General features: G+C 44.4%; 1 protein-coding gene across 1 annotated transcript in view; it reads left to right on the top strand.

The window, feature by feature from the left end:
* The window catches only part of PDZD2 (PDZ domain containing 2), a 208,893-nt gene that overhangs the window by 184,903 nt on the left and 3,928 nt on the right, over positions 1-20,062 (top strand). The window contains exons 18-22 of the mRNA XM_065406808.1: positions 824-968; positions 2,802-6,456; positions 7,475-7,592; positions 14,400-14,501; positions 18,020-18,290. Coding sequence (XP_065262880.1) covers positions 824-968; positions 2,802-6,456; positions 7,475-7,592; positions 14,400-14,501; positions 18,020-18,290 — 4,291 coding nt within the window. The remainder of the gene's footprint in view (positions 1-823; positions 969-2,801; positions 6,457-7,474; positions 7,593-14,399; positions 14,502-18,019; positions 18,291-20,062) is intronic.

Genomic DNA, 20,062 nt, shown 5'->3' with positions numbered 1-20,062 from the left:
CATTCTCTCCTATTTATTTATTTATTTATTTATTTATCTACTCTGCACTTTATCTGTGCTTGTTACAGTGGGGATAATTGCTTGACATGTGTACAGAATGCTGACCTTAGGCAAATTGTTCAACTGAATGAAGAATTTTTGTGTGAACAACGTGTAACAGTTGTTCTTCGCTGATTTAGAGAATCTTTACTGTTTTGAGGGGGTATGGCATAGTGGTTTGGACAGGGGTCTGAGAGTCATGATTCCTGGATCCCTATTCCTATCTTAACCACTGATTCATTGTGTAACCTTGGGAAATATATTTAGCCTATGCCTTAAAGGCCTGATACCAGCTCCTTTTTAAGGCAATGAAAAGATTCAAATTGGTTTAATGGGAGTTGAGTACGGTCCCAAGTTCCTGGTCAGATGTGGGGAGGTGATAACTAGGAGGCAGCACTGCTTTGGGAGATCCTAGAGAAACTATGGTTCATTCAGCCAGAATACCATGACCTCTTCCTCATACCACCCTCTTTGGGAGCCACCAACACCTCCAACATCTTCACTGAGAGGTACCTGGTCTCTGTGCAGAGTCACAAAGACTGGGAGGTTCCTTCTGTCATCAGATCTCCCGCTTGCTAACCACAAAGCGTGAGTGACATTCTGTTCCTCACTTTACTTGTCTGTAAACTGAGTATATTAATGCCAGTGTTCTGCCTTCTGTAACCACTGGAAACTGGGATCATTGCTTGTAAAACATTTATGCTTGTACTGCAAGCTATGCCCTCTGCTTCTGTGATAAAGCCTCTCAGGTATTTACATTAATTTATCTCTGTAACCATATTAGGGATCAATGGGAAAGCTGACAGTAGGAGATGAGATTTTATCCATCAACAGTACCCCAATCAGTGGAATGACATCCCAGGAAATCTGTCTGTTCATACAGAATCTCCCCATGTCTGTAACACTAGAGGTGCAAAAGGCAGTATCAGGTGAGAGCATTTTTTTACTCTTATACTGTTGGTTTTGAATATGTGAGTGAGAAAAGCTTGATAAGGTGTTTTGCTGACCTGGCATCTAAGATGATTCAGAAAAAGTGGTGTATGTGTATGTATTGATGTTGATGATAAAGCATTTCATTACGGAGACAGATTTTCAGTCATTTATAACATGTCATCATGAAGTGCTGTTTCATCATCCTGACCTGAAGGTTTAACGCTCACATTTAAAATAATAGCTCCAGAATATTTGACAAAAAGTATCAGAGTATTTAGAGCTTTTAACCATCTAATGCGGAGTCAAGTTAACCCACCAGGGAATTTAATTATGGAAGTATTAGGGTCAAGCATGACAATCAAATTTGCCGTCAATGTCTTGTTGATAAATGACAAGTTAATTTGACTATGCATAAGATAGTCTAAAGCTTTTAAATACTCTGATCCTTTTAGTCAAATCTGTCTCTTAAAATGTGAAGTTTAAGTTGTATTTTGTGATCAGATAGTAAAATAATGAAATCCAGGCTCTTTCTTGGTAAATCAGAAAGTTCTACTGCTCAGAAAGAAAGTGTACAAACAGAAGTGTAGTGCTTGAATCTTGTTGAAATGGCTATGTGCATTTTTGTTATAAAGAGTTGTTTCTTGTTTAGGTGGAAATGTTGATATGTAGTTCTACCCACTAAGAAGATTTATGCTTATCCTGCAGTATGCTTGTATCTACAATTTAAATGAATTATGCAGTGTGGCAGACAGTGTTTGAAAAGAACAGTACATGTTGCACATTCAGGAGCAGCACTACCTTTTTTTTTATCTTAGCTAAAATACACTCTTATTTGTTCAACTGTTAATACTTAGAGTTCTAACTAGCTTCCAAATGAGTGATGCTTAGATACCAGTAGTTTTTGAAGGGTTTTCTGGCAGGCCAGGAAGTCCCATTCCTCAATCCCTAGGCTAGCCCAAGCATTGCGGAGGCTTGTGGCAGCAGGGATATGGGCAGGTTGGCGCTTTTCCCAAGAGCATGCTTCCCTTTCTCCCCTGCCTCCTTCCTCTGGTATTTCCTCCATTTTGCCAGAAACTCTTCCCAATCCCTGTATACTTACTCCTTACACAACCCACCTCCATGCTGTCATCTGTGATGTAACTGAGCAAACTGGGTGAGTTGGAATGTGTGGATGGATCAGTGGACGGAGTTGTGGGCAGTCAATAAATTGCCTGCGAGTGGGCTGAATGTTCATGAGATGAAAGAGAAGATCTAAGACCACAATCCCATAAACACTTATGCCCCCATAACCTTACTCACATGTGTAAAATTAAGCATATGCACGAGTGCTCACAGGACCAAAGCCAAAGCATTTCTACAATTTCTCATCACTGCAGCACCGAAGCACTTCTGATTAGTGCACTAGTCTTCAGGTATTCAGTGCAATTTATTTCAGCCTGGTACTGTGTATTCCTCCTCTTTGTTCTAGGGTTAATGGGAACGAACACAGCCAGGCCCATCTGGCTATGTACTTACACTTTGATGGTTAGAATCCTGTTTAAATTTCAAAGTTAAGAATGAAACAAATCATAATTACTCACTAAAAATAAGTCCCCCCTCCCCCGCATATATTATTCTGATCCAGCTGGAATTTGATTATTTCTGGAAATTTAAGAGTCATTACAGGAGAAAAGAAGGGCAGAGCTATAGGGAAACATCTAGCCGGAATATACGTGTATCTATTTTTGCAGTAAGAACATGATATTTTGTGTGTAACATTCCATTAACGTAACTAATCAGAGTTAAGTGTTTTATTTGCTTTCCCCCCCCCCCTTTTTATCTTGATACAGCTGTGGACAGACTTACAAACCTCCTCATGTCTTCAGGGACAGATGGTTCAGATCAGGCTGACCCCTGCAGCATCCTTGTAGCTGAAGAAGAAACCAGTTCTGGGAAATGTGAAGAAAAGACTTTACAAAACGAAAATCCAGACAATGTCACAAAGAGAACAATGCTGCCACCTGATGCCAAGACCGAAGAGGTGCAAGCAGGTGCCTCAGAGGTCAGCTGTGTCAAGGACTGTGCTGTGAGCCCAATCACTGATATTGATGACTTCGTCAGTAAATTGAATTCTTCAGAGGATAGAACTTCTCAGTCTCTACTGACAGTAGCAAGCCCCAGAGATGAGTACACTGCCGAGTGCAGTTGTGAGACAGAGGAAGGTTGTTCTACTAATTCTGAGCCAGATATAGCAAAGAAGGAGCTGTCTGAAAAAACTGTGAATTATGCCGCTAACGCACAGGGGATTTTGGGGTTATCAGTACTGGATTCCGTTAATACAGGAAAGCTTTTTACTGTGAATAAAAGCTGCTTAAATAACTATTCTAGGAATTTTAGCAGTTTAAGTGTAGATGATTTGCCTGCAGCAGACTCTGTGGAAGATACAAGAAATGAATCATTTCCAAAATCAATGTATGGTGCTGCAGAGGATTCCCATTCAGACACGGAATCTCTCACCGAAGCCCCGGATTCTACTGGTGACGGTTTGCTCTTGCCATCTGCCGATGGTAAATCCTCTGAAACCTGCAATGTTATAGAGTCAGATGAGGAGCAAATTGAAATTTGCTGCGTGAATAATGAGCCCCAACAGCCCATTCAGGAGCATCAGCAGCTCACGTCTGCTAGAAGTGTATTTCATCATTCCCCACCATCCCCTCACACGGCAAAAGTTTTACAAACAGAGAGCTGTGCGGTATATAGTTCACTGGATACAAACAATGACAAAGCTCCATTTATACTAGAAGATCAATGTAATCCAATTCTACACACCCCACAGCATTTAAATATTGTTCCGGCTACTCCCTTACATACTTTTCCCTCAGTTTCTCTACCAGATAAAGATACCCTCACACCTCCATTGGGTGTTCGTCCAGTTTGCTCCTTCCATAACAACGGTGCCTTAAGTACAGAAGACAGAATGGGCTTGGAGAACAATGAAAAATCTGTGAAACCGTGTGAGTCTTCCAAAGATGATATGGCTTTGCAAAGCAAAAATATGAGTTTCTGCACTACTGGGAAGGTGAATGGCTTGGAAAGCAATTTGCTGGACAAAGAACAACATGATAAAGAACAAGGATCCAAATTTGAAAGTGAACTGGTGACTAATGAGTGCAATCACAAGGTTAGTTATCATTCCGCTTTGACAAAGAAGGAAACAAACAGTTTGGCTAATTTGAATAAAACAGATAGTAATCGGATAGACACTCTATCACAAAGATCAACCCTCACGTCCAGGTCACCCACTCCTACTAAATCAAAAGATCTAACTAAGGCTGGTACGACCCAGGACTTGTCAGGGAAAAATGAAAAAGTTAATGGTATGCCATTGGGAAGAAGTTCTAATGCAAAAATCCAAAGCTCCAGCACAAGCTACAGCAAAGGAGTTACAGTACCGCACAGCCCCACCTCACAGAAAAAATCGCATCAAGAAATTAAGGCAATGGCCCAAAGGACTATTGTGGAAACACTTTTAAATAGTCAGAGAGCCAAAATAGGACCAAAGCTAAAGGGCCTCACTATCAAAAGTAAAACAAAGGCAAATTCAGAAGCTCCGAGCTTTAATCCTGCAAAAGCTAGTGGGACTGATCAGAGAAGAACTTCCATTTCTCCACAGTTATCACCCAAGCTTCTAGGAAAGAAAGTTTCTGTGTCCCGTAATCTCCCTACAAACGTGGAACCTGGCAAGAGCACCACACCAGTCTCAAAGACTCTTAAATCTGAGCAAGAAAATAAACCATCTCTAGCTGTGCCTGAAGAAACATCGCTACCTGTGTTGAATGGCAGCAGCAGCCCAGTGGAAAACAATGAAAAGCAATCCAGGGGCAATGGTGAGCTAAGCGTTGCTGGGGAGACAGAGCATCAGAGAGGAGGTGAAAAACAAAAAGAAAGGCAGGCTTCAGTGCAGCAGGATGTGTGTAATGAGAAGGGAATTAAGATTGATGTTGGTGATTTCAAAGCTAGGGAAGATCTGACCAAAGTAACTACCTCTCCTAAGCAGATGCTGAAAGGTGAGTATGTCAAAGAGAGAGCTGAAAACCATGGCACAGGCATAAACCTGATAAACAGCAGTTACGATGAAGGTGATATTCAGCAAGTAGGTCCTCAAAACCTAGGAGTCTGTAACAATGACTCCTCCTCACTGAGTTCTCCCCCAATGCAGCAGGAGCAGCCAGAAGGCCAGGAAATTCAACGCACGTTCATTGAGGTGAGGTTATCCTCCTCCTGTTCCTCCCTAGCACCATCATCAGAGCGGCCGTTGTTGGAAAAGGCAGAAGCTACCAATACAAAGGTCAGCCAGGTAACTGAGGAGATAGGGGATGGCCAGTATTTCACTCAAGTAGATACCGTTGGGGATGGAAATCGACACAGTGCATCCAAAACCGTGACGAGGACTTACTCAATGCCAGCCCAGTTGTCACGTCATTTGAGAGAGGACAATAATGTTATAGGTGTTTCAGCACACCCCGTGCAAGGTGTTCAGAGCAATGTTTCAGGGATGCTAAAAATTGTCCATCTCAGGGTGCTGAATGGCCAGGGCACCCAGGATGGAAAAGAGCAAATACACGCTCCCCAAAGTGTCCAGAAACCAAGCCTGGAGCAGCTCTCTTTAGCTAATGAAAATAGCTGTCTTGCCACAGATAAACTAAAAATTTTCAAGAGAAATTATTATTATTATGAACTGAACTGGCCACAAGAATCTACCTCATCTTTCTCTGTGAAACAGAGGATCAAATCTTTTGAGAATCTGGCAAATTTCGATAGACCAGTTGTTAAAGCTATAGACATACATTCAACCTCCATGAGTTCTAAACCACACGTTGGTAGACGAGCATCTAGTGGGATATCCTCCATAAGCAGTACCAGCACAAACGATGCAGTGCAGACATTGAGGCGAAGTTTGAGTTCATGCAGCGACAGTCAAAGTCCAACATATCCCCAGAAATCGCAAACAAAAGTAATCTTAACACATGTACAGCAGAATTCAGCAGACAGCAGCAAAGACGACACTCATTTAAAGAAAAGCAAGGGAGAAGACACTTCAGGAGATCTGCATGTCTCATCACCCAACACACCTCTCATCCGAAGAAGCAGGGGTTACGGCAGGCAGTCACTGTCTCGCATGAAGCTTAGAGAGCTCAGAGCATTGAGCATGCCAGATCTTGACAAGCTGTGCAATGAGGACTTCTCAGTGGAACCCGAGGCCACCCATTTCAAAACAGAACTGGAAATTACACCCAAGAAATCACTCGGCCTGCCTGTTGAGAGCATTTCAAATCTGAATGCATCTTCTGCCCTCTCCAACCTTGCAAAAATGAATCAGCTATGTTCTAAAGGGAGTAGTCCTTGGAATAGTGGCTCAGGGACTCCTGGGTCAGCATCTGAAGATGATGTACCACATGACAGCTCCCCAGATAGGAAGCCATCAGAAAAAAGCTGGTCAATCAGGTTAGTTTAATGGTCTGTGGTTATTGATTGAAAAAGCATTTCCTGAAATATTGTTCTCGTCATTCCTGCAGTCTTTTCTCAGGCAAAACTTCCAGTTATGTAGGGCCTAATCGCAAGCCCATTGAAGTTAATTATACTTCAATGGAATGGCTTTAGATCAAGTCCTCACTCCGCTATCAGTTGGACACAGTGTTTCTCAAGCTTTATTTTTGAGAAGTATTGTATATTATGGCTGTTTGATGAGGAACACTGCAGAAGTGGCTGCATTTCAGTAGTGTCTGTAATGCCCTGTATAAAACGGGCTGGATCCCATGAGGTGCTGAGCGCCTTTTGAAAATTCCTGAGTACCCTCAACATTCACTTAGGTCAAGGCACTGAAATGAAGCCATTGGGATTTTAGGGTGCTGAGCAGTTTAGAAGAGATTCCACATTTCCCTTCTCTCAAGCCCTCCTTCACTTTCTTTCCTTTAACACACACACACACACACACACACACACACTCACTCACTCTCTCTCTCTCTCTCTCTCTTTTTTTTTTTTTTGTAATCTAAAATGAGATAATTGTTGTCCCTTGCCCAACTTACATGGGAACCTGTCACTGTAGTCCACTTTTCCTAACATGGCAATGACTGAGCTCACTGACACTCTAATAGCAATATTTTTAAAAATAATCTCCCTTTGTTTTATTCTGTTGGTGGTTGAAATCTTAAAGAAAGATATAGGGCTTGATTTCCAGGCCCTTTTTGCACTCGCAGTATACAGCATTTCGACAGTTAACCACTTGATTTGTGTGTGCAATCAGATGTGTAAATTGCGTAAAGTGAAGATGCTGTAATGGAAGGTACATCTGAAAAATGTTTTTCACCATTTAAAGAAATAAAAGTAACAAAAGTGGTGAAATAAAGCCCAGGTAATTGGTGCTAATGTGAAATATACTGTACTTGGTATTGAAACATATCCCTTCATTCTGACAGAAATATAATGCTGCGTTTTACATTTATGTGTATATTATTTTTAGCTTGGCTCAGCTATTAGTCTCAACCCTGGACCAGCAGAAATTGCAATCTGTTTTATCATCTGTAAAGGCAAAATGTGATATCATCACTGTGCTCCAAGAAGTCAAACAACAAGCAGAGGTAAGAAATGGAAGATCAAAACTTAAAATCACTAGCCACATTTTAGTTATCTATGTAAGTAAGTTCTTTTTTAATACAGGTTAAGATCCATTCCAGACAGTTTTAGAATACATCCAGTAGCCCCATTTTCTATGATAACCTATTACCCTTGATGGCACCACTGCTTGCCCCTAGTTTTGTAGCTTAGAATGTCTAACATAAACTCATGTGGTTCATTTGAAGGGCTTTTTAAAAGTTATTTTGATGAAGGTTACTGGCATACTCCCCTAATTGTGATCCACAGTGAAATGGTCTATTCTGCAAATCTGTTGGTGGAGCATGTCTCCTTGTCAGGCACTACCAGAGTTTAGAAAGTCTTTGAGCTAGCAAGTAGCTGAAGGCCAACTTTAACACCGTTAACCAATCGTCTGACTCAAACCAAGTTCTCAGCCAAATATGAAATGCCAATCCTCACTGTTCCTGGTTTAATCTTGGTTTAAATGTGCACTGGCAGCTTGGCAGCAACATGAAGCATGGCTTCTTGTTAGGACACCCAATGTTGCAAGTGGCTCCTGGCTCCTCTCTCTTACCCCTCTGGTCCATGGAGGCCAGGCACTGTACTAAGGCAACCTTCTGTGGCCAGGTGCCGAAAGGACCCCAAGTGAAATTGTTGCCAATTTAGCCTGAATGCATATGTGTGTGTGTTCACGTGGTAGTCAACTGTTTGAAATGGGACACCTTGATTAGCACTTGTCCTCATTAGCACTACAAAAGTGATTTTTCCTCCCTTGGTATTCACCCCTTCTTGTCAACTGTTGAGAATAGGCCACTTCCACCTTAATTGAATTGCTCGTTAGCAGTGACTCCTTCCCCCCGCCCCTCCACTTGGTAAGGCAACTCCCATCTTTTCATGTGCTTTGTATTTATACCTGTCTCTGTATTTTCCACTCTATGAATCTGATGAAGTTTTAGCCCACGAAAGCTTATGCCCCGATAAATTTGTTAGTCTCTAAGGTGCCACAAGGACTCCTTGTTGTTTTTTACTGGAGGAATTGTGAGTGTAAGTGACGTCTGGTGCATATCACTGGCTGGTGAGGTAGATTTGGAAAGTTTCTGAATTTTATTTGCGAACGTCACAGTTTTAAATATGAAATGGGATGGGGAGAACCAGGACCTCCCAGAGTGACCTGATTTTATCTCTTTCCCAGGACAGCCTAGTTAAAACTTGTGAGACCCCATAGCTGGGTGAGCCCAGGTGGGTTTGGCAGCTTTTCCAGAAATACTAGAACTGGATTTTTACTCATGGCCAAAAATAATTTAAATGCACTTTCAAGTATTTTACATGGAATCTTAGAGAGATTATTTTTTCATGCCCGTTTTTAAAATCAGAGAACTCAAATATTTATAAAACTGAATGCTTTTTGGAAGGCACTCTGTGTCTGCATAGTTTCTCATATCCGCACCTAAGGCCAGTATGGCACGTAGGCTGGAAAACTTTACTCTAGTCACATACTGGATTGAAGTCTACAATGGGGTAGTTCTTCAGAATTCTACAAGCACTGAAATATGATGTGGGTGTCTTTGTCTGATTCAGACTGTAAGCTCCTCTGGGCAGAGATTGTCTCTTCCTTTATGTCTGTGCAGTGCTGAATTTCCTGCCAGTGTTCAAAAACAATTAGGGCAATTAACTATTCAAACAATTTACCAAGAGTTATGGTGGATTCTCCATCACTGGCAATTTTGAAATTAAGTTTGGATTTTTTAAAAGAGAAATACTGTAGTTCAAAAGGAATTATTATAGGGAAGTTCTCTGGCCTATGGTATGCAGTAAGTCAGACTTAAATGATCACAGGACTCCCTTGGGGTCTTTGAATCTCTGAACAAATATTAGGAAAATCAAGAAAAAAGGAAACATTGAAACATAATTGTTGTGCAGGTCAGTTTTTTTTTTATTTTATTATTATTATTATTATTATTATTATTAAACCAGTGCTAGGTTTTAAAAGGATAGCTTTGTGGTTAAGGGATAGAACTGAAATCAGAGACCTGAGCTCCTTCCCGCCATGACACTGATTTCCTCTGTGACTTTGGGCAAGTCACTTAGTGCGCAGTCTGTTGAGATAGAGACTTTGGGAAGATGAGGATGTGCAGCACCTCACAGGATCAGGAATCCGAACCCTTTGTGCCACAGTTTCCTCATTTGTAATATAGGGCTAGTAATAGTTATTGGCCCCACTGGGAGGTTGTGAGTTTAGATTAATGGATGCCTGTAAAGCACAATTGGATGATCAGATGGAAGGTATTACAGTATGTCATGTCCTTATGGGGGGTAGCTGTGCAAAGCAAGGATGTCAGCAGGCAGCTTCCCATAGCCCACAAATCAGGGGTGGGCAAACTATGGCCTGTGGGCTGGATCCGGCCCATCAGGGCTTTGGATCCGGCCTGTGGGATTGCCCCCTGTGGCGCCGTGGGCTCCACGCCGCTCTCAGAAGCGGCCGGCACCACGTCCCTGTGGTCCCCGGGTGGGGGGGCAGAGGGCTCTGTGTGTTAACCCTTGCCTCCGGGCACCGCCCCCCGCAGCTCCCATTGGCCGGGAACAGGGAACCGCGGCCAATGGGACCCTTGGGGGAGGTACCTGGAGGCGCGGCAAGGGCAGTGCATGTGGAGCCCTCCTCCCGGCCCCCTCTCCCCCCCAGGGGTTGCAGCGCTTCCTGAAGCGGCGTGGGGCCGGGGACAGGATAGGCAGGCAGGGAGCCTGCCCTGGCCCCGGTGTGCGCTGATGCCACCCCAGAGTCCAAACCCCTCCTGCACCCCGCCCCCCAACTCCCTGCCCTAAGCCCCCTGCCTGCGCCTCGCAACTCCCTGCCCTGAGCTCCCTACTTCACCCTGCACCCGTGTACCCCAACCCCCTGTCCTGAGCCCCCTGCCGCACCCCGCCTGCACTCCAGCTCCCTGCCCTGAGCCCCCCATACACTCCGCACCCCTCCTGCACCCCAACCCCCTGCCCTGAGCTCCCTGCTGCACTTTGCACCCCTGTGCACCCCAATCCCCTGACCTGAGCCCCCTGCTGCACCCTGCCTGCACTCCAACTCCCTGCCCTGAGCCCCCTCGTACACCTTGCACCCCTCCTGCACCCCTGCCCTGAGTCCCCTCCTGCACTCTGCACCCCAACCCCCTTCCTTGAGCCCCCTCATACACCCAGCACCCCTCATCTGCCCCAATCCCTTGCCCTGAGCCCCTTCCTGCACACCGCACACCACACCCCCTCCCACACCCCACATTCCCTCCGCACCCCAACCCCCTGCCCTGGACCTGCATACAATTTCCCCACCCAGATGTGGCCCTCGGCCCAAAAAGTTTGCCCACCCCTGCCACAGAGCATGCTTTTGGTGAGGGGAGAGTTTGGCAGATGGGCAGAAAGAAAATGTCTGTCATTTAGAACATGAGATAATGTTCAGATTGTGTATGTGCCTGGACTGGGATGTTTAGTCCTAGGAAACCAGGAAAAGCTGAGATTTGCTTTTCCTGGTTTGCAGGTGACATCAGAATAGCAGGTGGGGGAAATGGTAGGTGCATTCCAGGCAGGGCTGCACGACAGAATATGAAGTAGAAGTAGGGGTTAATGTGCAGCCACGTACTTACTGTGTACACAGGATAGCTGGATAATATTACCATGCAATCCCCTCCATTTAGCACACCGTGCTGAGGGCCCTCCTGGATTTTAGTGTTGAACTCATTTATAATTATTGTAGTCTTCTGTTTTCTCATCCAGTGTAACAGAAGGCTGCTGTGACTTAAACCAGCTGGTCACAGCCCCATAGGGCTTTTCTGGCAGCCAGGGGTTACCGGGCCGTGGGATGTTTGGTTTCATCCATTTTCTTCTAGGGAACACCCCATACCGGGTGATCAGTGAGGGGTGGGGACAACAGTTTTGTGCACAGATCTTTCCAGCTCCGATGCATCATAGAATCATAGAACTGGAAGGAACCTCGAGAGGTCATCTAGTCCAGTCCCCTGCAGGACTAAGTATTATCTAGACCATCACGGGAGATGTTTTCCTTCCTCTCTCACCCCCAGCGAATTCCTCCCTCAATGACCTGATGCATCACTGCAGATGCAGTCTCTAACTTGCTGCGACCCCACCTCCCCCCGGAATTTGCTGCTTCCCCTTCCCCAGCCCTGCAACACCTTAGCAGTCTACCTCGGCTCCCTCCCAATCCACCCTGGCAAGCTCTCAGACTGGCCCAGCACTCCCCAGGATGCCCTTCACACAAGGGTAATCCTCCAAATCCCACTGAGTTGCCACAGAACACCCATAGTGTAGCCAAGAATCAGGCCCATTATATTTACAGTGCAACCCTTAATAGTGTTTGCTTCCACTATGCCTTTATGATTGGGGCTTTAATTTAAGAGACAACCCTCTGAGTTAAACACGTTTTCAGTCCAGTGAACTAAATATGTCATTTAATGGTAAATAGATTAAACTGTGTCAGGGCCTCGATTCTAATGAGATGCCATTAATTTAAGCATTGGCAGTTCCTGGAAATGCTAAGAGCTGGAAGCCATCCAAGGCCAGATGCTGCTTTAGAGTGTCAGTGCCTGATGATTTGCAGCAGGCCCAGTTAATATCTTGTTACTGCCACCAGACTATTGTTTATTGTCTTATTTATACTGGAAATGTCTATACAGGCTGTTCATAACAGTATTCCTTTCACCCTAATAACTGATGAATGCAAGACACCCAACTTGATAGACAAATGGTCTCATCCAGCGTAGCAAACTCTGTGCTCTGGCAGTGGCCCACCGTTTCATATAAATCAGTTTTACAAGCCACATTCAGCCCTGGTGTAAGTAGGTGCCACTCCATGGTCTTCACTGGAGTGCTGCATGTTTATAGTGAGGCTGAATTTAGCCCAACGTGTTCAGATCACTGAAGAGTTCTCTCCGCTCTTTGCTGGGATATGAAGCGGAATGGTCCCTGTGGTACGTGGAATTCCAGTCTTGCTTTTGCACATCCCATGTCATAATGTAGAAAATAGAATTTTTCACTTGCAAGTGGGATCAAAGATGATCAAGGGCTGATTGAATCTGATCAAGGGAACAAAGGCTCAGACAGTCCCTAAACACACAATCCTAATTGACACTTCAACTTTCAGTAACCTGAAAGAGAAAAACAAACAGCCAAAAAGCCAAGCAAGCTCATTCGCACCTTGTTCAGCAGGGAGATCTCCCTCTCAAACTCCCCTGTTCACTAGCTCCCTTGGTGGTTGGTACTGAAAGGTAAATATAGTACATTGTTGTCTTCCTTAGCATATTGCATGAAACTGTGATAGACTGGACGGCTCATGGGTTTGGCAATAGGATACCTTTTATCTACTGGTCGCTGGCTTGAATTCAGCCCAGGTCAGGGATGGCTGAGAGTTGTCACCAGCTGATGACTGGTGACTAGATTTATGTGAAACTAATTGGTCTCATGCACAATTCCTGTTGGCAGTCTTAGTGTATGCCTAGACTTTAATCACGGGATATGATTGCATCTCAAGGCAACATACCTGAGCTAGCTTTAATCTAGCTCACTTGGATCCCGGAGCAGTGAAGACACAGCAGTGTGAACATCAGCGTGGGCTGGACAAACCCACTTAGCACCCTGGGCTAATGACTCCTGGGGATAAGCCAGGCTGAAGCTCGTGCTGCCATGGTTTCGCTATTCCAGGACCTGAGCTAGCGAGATTAAAGCTAGCTCAGGTATGTCAGTTTGAGCTGCAATCACACCCAGGGATTACAGTGTAGACATACCCTTCGGTAGAAGTCCAAGAGCTGAACAGGTACAGAAACCGAACTATTGCTGTAGAGGATCCATTCAGGGTAGAACTAGGGTGCCATGGTGTTGTCTTAGATTCATAGATTATAAAGCCAGAAGGGGCCCCCTGTGATCATCTAGTCTGACCTTCAAGATTTAAGTCAGCCAGCTGCAGGGGTCAGGAAGGGATCCCTCGCCCCATGTTTTCTGGGTTTTTTTTTTTTTAGTCTGCTTCCTTTGAAGCATCAGGGATGGCCACAGCTGGAGAGGGGACATTGGAAGGGGTGGGCCAGGGCTCTGAGGCGGCAACAAGGCTGCTTAATCATTTCCGTGCCATTGCGTGGGCCTTGGGCACTGGCATACTATGGGCCCTCCTATTCTTTGCCTGTGGTATAAAACAGTCTAGTCTCCTATGTGCTGTAAAACTCTGGTCTAATGTTGGTTGTTGGGTTTAGTGTGTGGGTGTGGGATGGTGTTGGTAGCCTGGGTTATACAAGGGGTCAGACTGAATGACCTGGTGGTCCCCTTGGGCCTTAAACTCTGCGACTATGACTCCCCGTATAACACAGGCCACAGGACTTCCCTGAATTAATTCCTGTTTGAACTAGAGCGTGTCTTTTAGAAAAACATCCAATCTTGATTTAAACATTCCCAGTGATGAACAACCCACCACAACCCTGCTTAAGTTGTTCCGGTGGTTAATTACCCTTACTGTTAAAGATCTGTGCCTTATTTCTAGTCTGAATTTGTCTGGCTTCAATTTCCAGCGATCAGCTCTTTGTCTGGCTGATGGAAGAGCCCCCGTTACTGTCTTCAGAGAGAGCCTGCACTGCTGCTCATGCTGTACCCGCTGTGTGAATAAACACAGGACTTCAATCTGACTCCTTTCACAAGAACGACATTAGCTTTTTAAAACTGTAAACTCAAGTTGCAGTAGTGTGAGCATGCTGGGACTCTTTACCTCGTTGTGGGTATTTTGTCTTGATCTTTGGCTTCCCTCCTTTCCCCCCCTTCTGTTCTATTGTTAGAGCAAAGAAGATGCTTACTTTGTGGTCTTGAATAAAGAAGAAGGTGCTGGCCTGGGATTTAGTGTCGCTGGAGGGATAGATCTGGAGCAGAAATCTATCATAGTAAGTGATGACTTCAAGTCTTTTTCAGCAAAGTTGACTGCAAGGCAAGTTGGAAATTAGATCAAGTGTTCATCTAGCAAGTGTCACTGAAAGGCAGTCTTGAGTCATAAACCAGGGACTTTGAGAGGCTGCTGCATGCTCTCATGAAATCAGAGGGAAGTGCCTGGGTGAAAAATAAGTTGATGCAATATTTTTAATTACTGAAGATGGATGACAATTACATTTTCAAACTAGATTTAAAAGTGCTTCTTAGATTAATATGTGACTGGATTATTAATCTATGGAATCAACTGCATCAAAGTCCCAAGGGATATAAATCAAATCCCACATACTCAAGGTAAATGTAACCTTTTGTAAGTAGATTTCAGTTTCCAGCCTTTGAACTTTTGTCATAAAATGTCCAGTTATGGAATGTTTTTGTAAACCTAAGGACAGCTATTTCAGACTGAGGCAAACATTCTGGATTTTGCTTCACAAAGTTCTTTTGGTGACAAGTGAAAACTAATTATAATTATTATTTATAAGGTACTTGTAAACCCAGGACATTGTAAGTGCCATTAAGTGATACCAAGGAATAAAAAAGTGATACCAAACAACTGAAACACTATCAAAAAGTAGAACCAGTAAGATGGAGAAAAGCAGGAGAACCAATGTGCCGTGCAACAAGCCCTCTGAAGTGGGAAAGTTTTAGATTCCACACTTATGAGGATGAACCTATTAGATGCCAAGAGTAGGAGGAGGGCATGCCTCAATCTTTGGACCACAGTGACACCCATAGGAATGGTACCTCATTTGAGGCCTGGTTCCATTCTTATTGAAGTCAGTAGTAAAACTCCCATTGATTTGAGTGGGAGCAGGGGTAGGCTCTGCCAGGGTGATGAGACTGTTTGTGGGGCACATATTAGGATCAGGGGGGAAATAACGAGAAAAATTCACCCAATAATCCACTTTTAAGCACACAAACACCTCTGCTAGGTAGGGCATTATTAGGGGGGTTCCGTTTTAATCCAAATTGACACTAATATAGCAATGTCTCCAGCTGCACCCCTGCCTTACAGCCTTACATACGCATGGTAGCTCCTGCATTTTCCCAGAGCTTCCTTCCTTGGCTTCTGGTCAGCAGTCCCTCCTTATGTCTCTCCCCTCTGAGAGTTAAACCCTTCTTTCAAGATATTGAGCCTAAACACAGCTGCAGTTAGTTAGCTCCTCACTGGGAGTGCCTCCTTACACTGCCTCTGGAAATGTTAGCCTCTGAAACCTAGGGTTCTTTAGCAGGGCCTCCTCCTGGGGACTGTTGGGGTGAGGTGCAGCAGGTCATTGGGTCCTCTCTGGGGGATGCCCAAAAGACTTGCACTCCCCCTAGTAAGTGCCAGAGAGTCTGTGAAATACCTTGAGATAAGCATCTAGAATTGTACTCACAAATTCACAGCATGAACCTTTGTGAAAGGAAGCATATAACAGTGCTCTAACAGCTGCACAGTATCTTGTAAACAAGTCTTTAAAAATCCAGAGTTGCTGCTTTTGGGCCATTTTCTTCTATCAGTTACACCAGCACAAATCCTGAGCCAGTCTACTGGAGCCCAAGGAGTTACTCCGGATTTTCCCCTCTAACTGACCTCTAGAATTTTCCATATTTACAAGAAAAAAATAGTTTACACAACCAAAAAGACCGTTACATCTGTGATGGTGAATACATAATTGGAACAGCCAAATCATCAAAAATAGGCACTTGAAACTGCACAGGTGACCATGTAACAGCCAATGTAAAATACACAGTTACCTCTGCGGCTACTTCTTAGTGCCCATCTACTAAGTGCTTAACTAGTTCTTTGTGCCCAATCCTGCAGACACTTTAACCTGGCATAGTGCATGGGACACCTCATAGGAACATAGGACTGAAAGAGACTTCCGGGTCATCGAGTCCAGTCCACTCCTATAGCAAGGAGCCCTGTCTTATAGTCCCATTCATAAATTTATCAAACTCTATCTTAAAATTAGTTGGGTTGCGTGGCCCCACTACTCCGATTGGAAGGCTCCTTTGATGGTTAGAAACCTTCTTCTAGTTTCCAGCCTAAATTTATTCATGGCCAGTTTATATCCATTTATTCTTGTACCATCATTGTCCTTGAGCTTTAATAGCTCTTCTTGTCCCTGAAGTTTATCCCCTGATGTACTTAGAGAGAGGCTCTGTCAGCCTTCGTTTTGCTAGTATCCTCTTATAAAATAGGCCTACGGTTCCCCAATCATCCTAGTAGCTCTGCTCTGAACCTATTCCAGTTTCAATTCCTCTTTCTTGAACACGGGTAGGGCCCTACCAAATTCCCGGCCATGAAAAAACGTGTCACAGACTGTGAAATCTGGTCTCCTCCTGTGAAATCGGGTCTCTTGTGTGCTTTTACCCTATACCAAACAGATTTCACGGGGGAGACCAGCATTTCTCAAATTGGGGGTCCTGGCCCAAAAGGGAGTTGCAGGGGGCTCACAAGGTTATTTTAGGGGGCTCACAGTATTGCCACCCTTACTTCTGCGCTGCCTTAAGAGCTGGGCGCCCAGCTCTGAAGGCAGCATACCGCCAGCACAGAAGTAAGGGTGGCAATACCATACCATGCCAGCCTTTCTTCTGCGCTGCTGCCTTCAGAGCTGGGTGGCCAGAGAGTGGCGGCTGCTGACTGAGGGCCCAGCTCTGCAGGCAGCAGCGCAGAAGTACGGGTGGCAATATACCAGACCATGCCATCCTTACTTCTGCGCTGCTGGTGGCAGCTCTGCCTTCAGAGCTGGGCTCCCAGCCAGCAGCCACCGCTCTCCAGATGCCCAGCTCTGAAGTGCGCTGCCGCCAGCAGCAGCGCAGAAGTAAGGGTTGCAGTACCCCAACCCCCCCACGATAATCTTGTGACCATCCCACAACTGAAATTTACTATTTTTAAACTCCTATGACTGTGAAACTGACCAAAATGGACCATGAATTTGATAGGACCCTAAACATGAGTGACCAGAATTGTACACAGTATTCCAGATGAGGTGTCACCAGTCCCTTTAACAATGGCATTAATATTTCCCTATCTTTACTGATATACCTCACTGAGGCCTTGTCTACACTGCAGGGTAAGTAGACGTAAGTTACACAACTCAAGTAATGTACCTTACATCGACGTAGTCTACATCAACTTACCGTAGTGCCTACACCGCGCTATGTTGGCGGGAGACGCTTGCCTGTCGACATAGCTTCAGCCTCTCATTGAGGGGGAGTACTGAAGTCAATGGGAGAGCGTTCTCCCATCAACTTATCATGTCTTCACCAGACCCACTAAATTGACGCCACTGCATCGATTGCAACAGCACCGATTTAGTCCACAGTGAAGACAAGACCTGAGAGTAAACATTATGCCTAATGGTGTTTAGAATATCAAACTCTTAGATTGTAAGCTTTTGGGGGCAGAGCCTTCACCTTTATCTGATTTGTACAGCACTATGCATATTCATGATATTATCAGAGTCTTAAGTAATAATCTTTCTTTTAGGTCCACAGGGTGTTTTCAAAGGGTGTGGCATCTCAAGAAGGGACTATCCATTGTGGAGATCTCATTCTGTCAATTAATGGCATGTCTCTGGCGGGTTCCGTCCATGGAGATGTTCTGAATGCTCTGCATCAGGCAAGACTGCACAAATATGCAGTCATTGTCATCGAGAAAAAGAAAGACAGAGAAAAGATTTCATCCAGACTTGAAATATCAGCTACCGGCAGAAAACACTTTGTGCCTGGAAAGGATGTTACCATGGAAATAGGAACAGGTATGATCTTAGTCCAAGAATAGTTGGAAGGGAGTCACTGCAGAGCAGACCAAGGGGAAAATGTCCATATGCTTCAGATTATAAGTGTCTGTTTCTTATGAGATCAGAGAAAGCAAATGAAATTAATTTTAACTTTTATTTGTACTCTTTGGAACCCAAATGCAATTTTTAGAAGCCATCATAAATAGGTAGACACTTAGATGAACATTTAGGGCCCGATTCAACTCCCGTTGATGTTTAGCACCATTTTTCCATTGATTTCAGTATGGCTTGCATTAGGTCTAACAGGACTCCTATTTATAATTAAAATGATTATATCATAACCTTCTGGCAAAAGACAAACTATTCTTGATTTACACATACTCGTCCAATCCAGGATGAAGTTGGGGATTGTGTGTTTGAAGGCATTTAAAATAGCAACAGGGAGTGCAAAAACAAAGAAACTGAGCCTAGAACTACAGTTTATTATTCACAGGGAGTGGAATTGATCTATGAAATGGCAGAATTTAATTTTTATGATGTTTTTATGAAAATATACAAGAAAGGTATTTTGATATTACAGAAAACAGAGAGATCTAACCAAATCCCAATCCATTCCAGAGATGAGGCTGGGGAAAAGTGACAGTTTAACAGCTCATGGTCCCAGTGGATATCAGTTTCCTCATGAATAGGTTCCAAACAGGCACATGGCCTTGCTTTGGAGCTGAGATTATACTTGAGATGTTCTGAATGGGTCTCCTGGTTTTAGAACTAGGACACTTTACCATTCTGGTCAGCTGATATTTTCTGAAAATGTTCAGTGGCTTCAGGACTATTGCTGGTGTTTCTGGGGCTGCACTTCAGTGGTTCTGTGACAGTCAGCAGCGACCCCCCAGCCTGGAGAAGAGGAATCAATCCGTGATGACGAATAACTGTCATCGCCACGAGATCTGATAATGCAGCATCCCTCCGGGGTGATCTGCCGCTAGCGCTCCAGGGGCTCAGTTCAAGCTGGTCACAAAGAAATTGAGGCACAGAAAAGTCAGTGACTCACTTTTGAAATTGTCAGTGCTAGGCTTTAGCGGAGGCTGTTTTTTTCTATATTGGTATTTTTCTTGCCTTTCTAGTGTTTTTATCCTGAATCACAGTCGAGCATCCAAATAGCTGTAAAAGACAGAGGAATCACTTTATAAATAAATGGGTGTGATCCTCAGCTCTGTGAATTGGTGTAACTCCATTGTTTTCAATGGAACCATGCAGATTTACACCAGATATAATTTATTACCAAAATATTTATTTCCAAATTGGGGTGGTCAAAGTGTATGCTGCAGATTAAATGCAGCCCATGAAATTTTAATATGCAGCCTGTTGGTATCTTCATTTTGATGTAGAGGTGTCTCTGGAGACATGTATCAGGATGTAGTATGCCATCTTGATTAGAATGGCCTTTCTGTAACTATTTTATGGCCACATAGACTTAATGGACATCATTGTAGATGGACCCCCTGACTTTCTGCTCCAAAAGTGCTCCTGCCACTCGAGCTGAAGGGTGCATAGCCTCTGTAGGCTGCAGCTACTAGAGAGCAACATGATCTCACTTAGAGTCCATCTTGTAGAGTGCAGCTGTTACTCCTGGGAGAATTCTGTGCCAAAAAATTCTGCACACAGAAAAAATTCTCCCAGGCCCTCTCCTGTCCCTGGGAGGATGAGGATCAGGCCGGCAGCCAGACTGTGCAGCCTCTATCCCCACTGGGCTGGGCCCTCAACTCACTGCGAACTGGGCTCTGCAGAGT

The sequence above is a fragment of the Emys orbicularis genome, chromosome 6 (assembly GCF_028017835.1).
Source record: "Emys orbicularis isolate rEmyOrb1 chromosome 6, rEmyOrb1.hap1, whole genome shotgun sequence".
NCBI classification, from domain to species: domain Eukaryota; kingdom Metazoa; phylum Chordata; order Testudines; family Emydidae; genus Emys; species Emys orbicularis.
This window is presented reverse-complemented; position numbering and strand designations above follow the sequence as displayed.